We start from the raw sequence: 8,562 nt of genomic DNA on the forward strand, positions 1-8,562 counted from the left end.
CAAACTATTATGTTGAGTTCAAACTATTACTGTTCCCTTGTTAATTCAAACTATTACTGTTCCCTTGTTAATTCAAACTATTACTGTTCTCTTGTTGAACCGACGGTCAGTTCAAACTATTACTGTTGAGTTCAAACTATTACTGTTCTCCTGTCGACCCGACGGTGAGTTCAAACTATTACTGTTCTCTTTTGGAGCCAACGGTCAGTTTACAATATTACTGTTGAGTTTAAACTATCACTGTTCTCTTGTTTGTTCAAATTATTACTGTTCTTCTGTCGAGCCGACGATGAATTCAAACTATTACTGTTGAGTTCAAACTACATGTACTACTGTTCTGTTGTCGGTGAGTTCAAACTATTAATGTTGAAATCAAACTATTATTGTTCTCTTGTCGGGCCGACGGTGAGTTCAAACTATAACTGTTATCTTGTGAACCCGACAGTGAGTTCAAACTATTACCATTATCTTGTCGATCCGACAGTGAGCTCAAATTTAAAGGTATTCGTTATCGTCTCAAGAGTGTATACCACCAAATCAAATCCTATAGACGACAATAGTAACATATGTTGCTGGAACTCCTACCTGCAGCGTATCAATCGACATAATAATGCACCACGGATATAAATACTATCACCCCTCACCTTTAAAGTAAATAATAAAAAATGGGGGTCCGCACAAACATTTTACAGGCACCCTATACATGTTTCAAGCACATGGTTATTGCACACAGTGGTACAAGATGTAACAAAATTGCATATATTTTTTGCTCAGATGAAACGGTTTTTTTTTACAACAAACAATTATCAGGGTCACAACTGTGCCACAAATGTGCAAATCCTCGTGAAAGTCAAACTTGGTATGTAACTCTATATGACAGAGCTATATGAAAAAAAATTCAGCTGAATAGGTTGAAACATTACAAAATCCGGATGATTATGTGGGACGGACAGACGGACGGAAAGACAGACAGACAGACAGGCAGGCTGACATACAGACAGACAGGCCGGCAGGTAGGCAGATGAACGGAGGTAAGGGCTGGCGGGTATATTGGCGTGCGGACGGACGGACGGACAGAGACAAAACTAATACTCCCCTCCGGTTTGTCCGGTAAGGGTCTTATAAGGTTTTTTGGGGGTTTTTTCCTTTCAGAATATTACACCAAACCCCACGTGCGACCTCCAGGCAATGGCTATAACGGATCCGGAAGGCGACACGATAACACGCGTGTACCTGGCGCCCGGAAACAACAGCGAGCGCTTCCGGTGGGACAACGCCGCCGAGCGCCTGTCGTTTCAGACGGGCGTGTACGACGTCGACCTGTCTGGCTTCCCTACCAGCGTGCTCATCACCATCAACGCCGAGGATGACAAGGGCGAGACGGGGACGTCGAAGATCCTCATCACCGTCACCGACCAGAACGACAACGTGCCCGTCTTCGGTCAGACGATCCAGGCGTTCAGCGTGACGCAGGGCGTCACCGGCCTGGGCACGCTCGGCATCATCACCGTCACCGACAACGACCTCACGTCGCCCAACAAAGACGTCGACCTGCAGATGGTGAGGTCGGTACCGCCGAGCGGCATCAACTACTGCAACGTGATCGGCAACAACGACGGCACCGCGGAGGTGCGCTTCATCAACACCAACTTCGAGTCGGCGGTCGGCGGCACGACGGTTTTCCTCACCATCAGGGCCACCGATCGCGGGTCGCCGCAGAAGACGTCGTCGGGAACCGTGGCGGTGACGTTCATCACGACGACCACGTCGACGACTACGACTACGACGACCACAACGACAACTCCGACGACGACGACGACGACGGCTGCGCCTGGATTCTTCGACGTGCCGGCCAACGTGGCGATATTCGCGGTACTCATGTCTATCCTTGGTCTGCTGTTGCTGGGAGGGTTGTTCTTCTGCTTCAGATACTGCATGAGAGGGACCTGCACGGGGCCAGGCGGAGCGTGCGATTTCTCAGAGTAAGTGGACATTTAGCTAGCAGGAACAGATTCAAGGGGAGGATGCTGGGGTGGGGTTTTGGGGTTCAGGTGCCCACTCTTTTCGAATCACGTAGTGTCCTGAGAGAGAGAGAGAGAGAGAGAGAGAGAGAGAGAGAGAGAGAGAGAGAGAGAAACCAGAGTTGTCTTCTTGATCACGTGTTTATGGTTTTTATTTTTAGTTCGGGCAATGTTCGTCAAGTCCGACCATCATACAACGGGCACGAATACGAGAGGTAATATTATATTTCTGGTGTTACGGATGTATCAAATATATAGCCTGTATATTACATTAGCATACAATTCTATGTGTTTGTCACATGCACACACACACACACGCACACACACACACACACAAACACACACAAACAAGAAAACATACACAAACACACGCAAACACACACACATACACACTGACACACGCACTCGCGCACACACACACACGTAAACAGACACACACACTCTCTCACACACACACACACACCCACATACACACACAAACACACGTAACCACACACACGTGCACACTGACACACGCACTCGCACACACACACACACACACACACACACACACACACACACACGTAACAAAACAAAACAAAACAAAAAACACTTCTAAACTAAAAGAGCACACTAACGGCTAAACATATGGCCGTTCAAAAGTGGAAAAAAAATGCAAACACCACCTACAAATAAGATCTTTTTATGTCTTCACATTGTTTAATATTTCGTTAAAAACGGAAAAATATCCGCCTGGTCCCCCCCCCCCCCCCTCCCCTAACCCTAACCCTCACCCTAACCCTTACCCTCACCCTCACACTAACCCTAACCCCTAACCCTAACTAACAATAATAATGGGGGGTGGGGGGGAACCAGGCGGATATTATACCAATGGGTTATGCCTTACTTATTGCCTTGGGCAGGATTTAGCCCAGTCGGTTGAGTGCTCACTTGAGGTGCTTGCGTCGCAGGATCAAACCACCTCGGCGGATCCATTCGAGTGATTGTGTTTTTGTCTCGTTCCAACCAGTGCACAACAACTTGTCAAAGACAGAAGTGCAAATAAATTTAAAGATCCATTGCTGCTAATGGAAACAGGTCATAATCATAATGACCAAATGTTTGACATCCAATAACCAATGATTAATTAATCAATGTCTTCTAGTGGTGTCTTTAAACAACACAAACTTTATTTTTGTTTTTATATATATAATGTGTTAAACATATATGGTTAAAACACATTATGATTCTTTTCATTTGATGGGACAATTACTATATACATGTAAATAAAATGGCTTATGCCTTACTTGTTTCCTATACTCCTAGGTTCCGAGGGGCTGGTCGTAGCCCAGTGGTAAAGTGTTCGCTTGATGCGCGGTCGATCTAGGATCGATCCTCGTCGGTGGACCCATTGGGCTATTTCTCGTTCCAGCTAGTGCTCCATAACTGGTATAACAAAAGCCGTGGTATGTACTATCCTGTCTGTGGGATGGTGCATATAAAAGATCCCTTGCTGCTCATCGAAAAGAGTAGTCCATGAAGTGGCGACAGCGGCTTTCTTCTCACAATATTTGTGTGGTCCTTAACCATATGTCCGACGCCATATAACCGTAAATAAAATGTGTTGAGTGCGTCGTTAAATAAAACATTTCTTTCCTTCTTTCCTTCCCAGGTTCCGCGGTTCAAGAAACAATTCCCCCCAGGAGCGGTTCCGAAACGACCGCCGGGATGCGAACAGGGGACAGTACCCAGAACGGCAGAACTCGAGACCGCCCCGAGAAACACGTGAATACCGTGACCCAGGTCAGCGAGACCCGGATTACAGGTCAGCCGACTACAAAGATGAATTTTGGAAATCAGGTAAACCAGCAGTGCCAGCAATTCGTTGGGAATCCTAAAGTTGCGAGCCAGAGTGAGTTTTATCTTGTAAGGCCACTAGACCGTTTTGTCTCACACTAACTATTAACCACTAACCATTAGCCCTAGGCCAGTCAATACTGGACGTAATAGTTTCTCCGAAGGGAGGAACGTAGCCAGCGCCCGTTTATCCTAGTAGCACATGTAGCACGTGCTACGCTTCAGGGGGCCCGCGGTGATGTGTATATTTAATTTCCCCTAGTCATTTTCCCCCTCTCTCCGACGGGGTTGAAAAATATATATCCTGGGAAGGGGGCTCTGCTGTTATTTGTGCTACAAACCTAAAACAACCCTGAACGTTGCCCGGTGGTAAAGCGCTCGCTTGTTTCCTATACTCCTTGGTTCCGAGGGGCTGGACGTAGCCCGGTGGTAAAGCACTCGCTTGTTTCCTATACTCCTTGGTTCCGAGGGGCTGGACGTAGCCCGGTGGTAAAGCGCTCGCTTGTTTCCTATACTCCTTGGTTCCGAGGGGCTGGACGTAGCCCGGTGGTAAAGCGCTCGCTTGTTTCCTATACTCCTTGGTTCCGAGGGGCTGGACGTAGCCCGGTGGTAAAGCGCTCGCTTGTTTCCTATACTCCTTGGTTCCGAGGGGCTGGACGTAGCCCGGTGGTAAAGCGCTCGCTTGTTTCCTATACTCCTTGGTTCCGAGGGGCTGGACGTAGCCCGGTGGTAAAGCGCTCGCTTGTTTCCTATACTCCTTGGTTCCGAGGGGCTGGACGTAGCCCGGTGGTAAAGCGCTCGCTTGTTTCCTATACTCCTTGGTTCCGAGGGGCTGGACGTAGCCCGGTGGTAAAGCGCTCGCTTGTTTCCTATACTCCTTGGTTCCGAGGGGCTGGACGTAGCCCGGTGGTAAAGCGCTCGCTTGTTTCCTATACTCCTTGGTTCCGAGGGGCTGGACGTAGCCCGGTGGTAAAGCGCTCGCTTGTTTCCTATACTCCTTGGTTCCGAGGGGCTGGAAGTTGCCCGGTGGTAAAGCGCTCGCTTGTTTCCTATACTCCTTGGTTCCGAGGGGCTGGACGTAGCCCGGTGGTAAAGCGCTCGCTTGTTTCCTATACTCCTTGGTTCCGAGGGGCTGGACGTAGCCCGGTGGTAAAGCGCTCGCTTGTTTCCTATACTCCTTGGTTCCGAGGGGCTGGACGTAGCCCGGTGGTAAAGCGCTCGCTTGTTTCCTATACTCCTTGGTTCCGAGGGGCTGGACGTAGCCCGGTGGTAAAGCGCTCGCTTGTTTCCTATACTCCTTGGTTCCGAGGGGCTGGACGTAGCCAGGTGGTAAAGCGCTCGCTTGTTTCCTATACTCCTTGGTTCCGAGGGGCTGGACGTAGCCCGGTGGTAAAGCGCTCGCTTGTTTCCTATACTCCTTGGTTCCGAGGCGCTGGACGTAGCCCGGTGGTAAAGCGCTCGCTTGTTTCCTATACTCCTTGGTTCCGAGGGGCTGGACGTAGCCCGGTGGTAAAGCGCTCGCTTGTTTCCTATACTCCTTGGTTCCGAGGCGCTGGACGTAGCCCGGTGGTAAAGCGCTCGCTTGTTTCCTATACTCCTTGGTTCTGAGGCGCTTGACGTAGCCCGGTGGTAAAGCGCTCGCTTGTTTCCTATACTCCTTGGTTCCGAGGGGCTGGACGTAGCCCGGTGGTAAAGCGCTCGCTTGTTTCCTATAATCCTTGGTTCCGAGGCGCTGGACGTAGCCCGGTGGTAAAGCGCTCGCTTGTTTCCTATACTCCTTGGTTCCGAGGGGCTGGACGTAGCCCGGTGGTAAAGCGCTCGCTTGTTTCCTATACTCCTTGGTTCCGAGGGGCTGGACGTAGCCCGGTGGTAAAGCGCTCGCTTGTTTCCTATACTCCTTGGTTCTGAGGCGCTGGACGTAGCCCGGTGGTAAAGCGCTCGCTTGTTTCCTATACTCCTTGGTTCTGAGGCGCTGGACGTAGCCCGGTGGTAAAGCGCTCGCTTGTTTCCTATACTCCTTGGTTCCGAGGGGCTGGACGTAGCCCGGTGGTAAAGCGCTCGCTTGTTTCCTATACTCCTTGGTTCTGAGGCGTTGGACGTAGCCCGGTGGTAAAGCGCTCGCTTGTTTCCTATACTCCTTGGTTCTGAGGCGCTTGACGTAGCCCGGTGGTAAAGCGCTCGCTTGTTTCCTATACTCCTTGGTTCCGAGGGGCTGGACGTAGCCCGGTGGTAAAGCGCTCGCTTGTTTCCTATACTCCTTGGTTCCGAGGCGCTGGACGTAGCCCGGTGGTAAAGCGCTCGCTTGTTTCCTATACTCCTTGGTTCCGAGGCGCTGGACGTAGCCCGGTGGTAAAGCGCTCGCTTGTTTCCTATACTCCTTGGTTCCGAGGCGCTGGACGTAGCCCGGTGGTAAAGCGCTCGCTTGTTTCCTATACTCCTTGGTTCCGAGGGGCTGGACGTAGCCCGGTGGTAAAGCGCTCGCTTGTTTCCTATACTCCTTGGTTCCGAGGGGCTGGACGTAGCCCGGTGGTAAAGCGCTCACTTGTTTCCTATACTCCTTGGTTCCGAGGGGCTGGACGTTGCCCAGTGGTAAAGCGCTCGCTTGTTTCCTATACTCCTTGGTTCCGAGGGGCTGGACGTTGCCCAGTGGTAAAGCGCTCGCCTGATGCGCGGTCGGTCTAGGATCGATTCCCATTGGTGGTGACATTGGGCTATTTTTCTTTTTAGCCAGCGCACCATGACTGGTATGTGCTATCCTGTTCGTGAGATGGTGCATATAAAAGATCTCTTGTTACTAATAGGAATATGTACCGGGTTTTGGTCACTGGTGATGTCAGAGGCTAAATCCTGGATGGGCGTGCTTGAACCTTCAGTTGATATGGGCACGTTAATAGAGTCCCTCTTCCCGTTCCTATATGTCAAAATTATCAAATGTTTGACATCCAATAGCCGATGATTAATTAATCAATGTACTCCAATGGTGTTACTAAACAAAATAAACTTTAACGTTGTTGTTTTTTTACGCTTTAGACCAGTATAGTCATACTATATAGTCGTACATGTAGGTTAAAATATGGTAAGATGTCACGTGACAATTATTCCTTTCCTTTGCTACTTTAGACAGCGTACAACGACAAACACATTTAACGAGTTAGCAGCTTATTTTTCTTTCTTTTTTTTTCTTTCTTTTTTCTATCTCTTTTTTTTTTTTGCATTGATTTTGTGGTGAATATGTACAAATGAATTGATCTCGCATATATAATCACTGCATAATGCATAATGCATTCGATAATTTTAAAATTGTATAGAACTGCCACTTAACGTAACAAGTGGGTTTTACCAAGAATATTTAGTATAAAAAAGAAAGTGAACTGTGACGTCACCCGTTTAGCCACAAAGCTATTGATTTTTGCAAATAATTTAAATACTGTCTACTAGTAAATAAAACTATTTGTTGTAAACGTTTATAGGTATGTGCATATTTTTTTCAGGTGTAATCTTTAATCTTTAAATTTCAAAACAAAAATTAATAAAATTTTCGGCAGAAAATGAACATAATACGACTTTACAGGCCCGTTGGAACGATATCTGGAGTGAGGCGGAGGGGGTACAATTTCTATTGGAGGGGGCACAATTTCTAGTGGAGGTGGCACAATTTCTAGTGGAGGAGGCACAGTTTCTAATGGATGGGCACAAGCCAGATTTTTTTCTTTATTTAAAGAGTAGGACAGGAAATTTACATGTTTGTTCTCCGGTTCCTAGGGGCATGTTTTAATTGATCTTTATAATGGTTACTCTATTTTGTTCCACAGGTGACCATTTCGAAGACGGAAGACCGTGGTCAACAAGTCTGGTCAGACTGGGTGGAATGAGTGGCCAAGGGGCGCGACCACCACCTGCTATTAAACCTTATTAAAGGGAGAGAACCTGCTATTAAACCTTATTAAAGGGAGAGAACCTGCTATTAATCCTTATTAAAGGTAGAGATGCGGATACAAAACAACATGGGCTAGAGCCGTTTGTGAAATGGTCCATATACTAATATACTCTATTTTGATTCGGGTCACACGATTATGAAATATCCCTGAACAATTCAAAGTATGTCAAGAAATTCTTTTCAATTTTCACATCTTTGAATTTTATGACGGGAACAGATGGATAAAGCGTTAACCTATGGAAATTTATATATATATATATATATATATATATATATATATATATATATATATATATATATATATTTACCACTATGTCGAAAAAATTATAATTATTTATCCTTCAAAATCGGTCTACTTATTATATGTATTATATATCAATGTACTATGGTAGATAAGGTTTGCCATTTCCTTAATGTGGTGTCCTCTACCTATGTATTATATTTAATTACCTTTTTTTGTTTTTGTTAATAACATAATTATATGACTATGCTAAATTCTGTACAGTATTAATTATAGTTTGTACCTTTGTCCTTTGTGATATAAGTATACACCTAATAGAAATTTGCATATCCTTTGATCCTATCAATTCAAGGTGCATACCAGATTGCATAATGCAAGATTGACTGAATTCGATTTAAAACGTACTACGACAATTGAAAGGAATGACAAAACTCACTGCATTATCATTTATCTATGTTTACTCGACCAATAAATACATGCCATGCATATATACTCTTCAGAAAAGGTAGGGGAACCTGAAATATTAA

At 46.5% G+C, this 8,562-nt stretch overlaps 1 protein-coding gene across 1 annotated transcript; it reads left to right on the forward strand.

The window, feature by feature from the left end:
• The first annotated feature begins 1,012 nt into the window (after window positions 1–1,012).
• On the forward strand, window positions 1,013–7,908 carry LOC121376791. Its single transcript, XM_041504567.1, has 4 exons — window positions 1,013–1,982; window positions 2,183–2,236; window positions 3,673–3,860; window positions 7,670–7,908. The coding sequence occupies exons 1-4, from the start codon at window positions 1,189–1,191 to the stop codon at window positions 7,771–7,773; spliced, it is 1,140 nt and encodes a 379-aa protein (XP_041360501.1). The 5' UTR covers window positions 1,013–1,188; the 3' UTR covers window positions 7,774–7,908.
• Window positions 7,909–8,562: the final 654 nt, after the last annotated feature.

This window comes from Gigantopelta aegis, chromosome 7, assembly GCF_016097555.1.
Source record: "Gigantopelta aegis isolate Gae_Host chromosome 7, Gae_host_genome, whole genome shotgun sequence".
Classification (NCBI taxonomy): domain Eukaryota; kingdom Metazoa; phylum Mollusca; class Gastropoda; order Neomphalida; family Peltospiridae; genus Gigantopelta; species Gigantopelta aegis.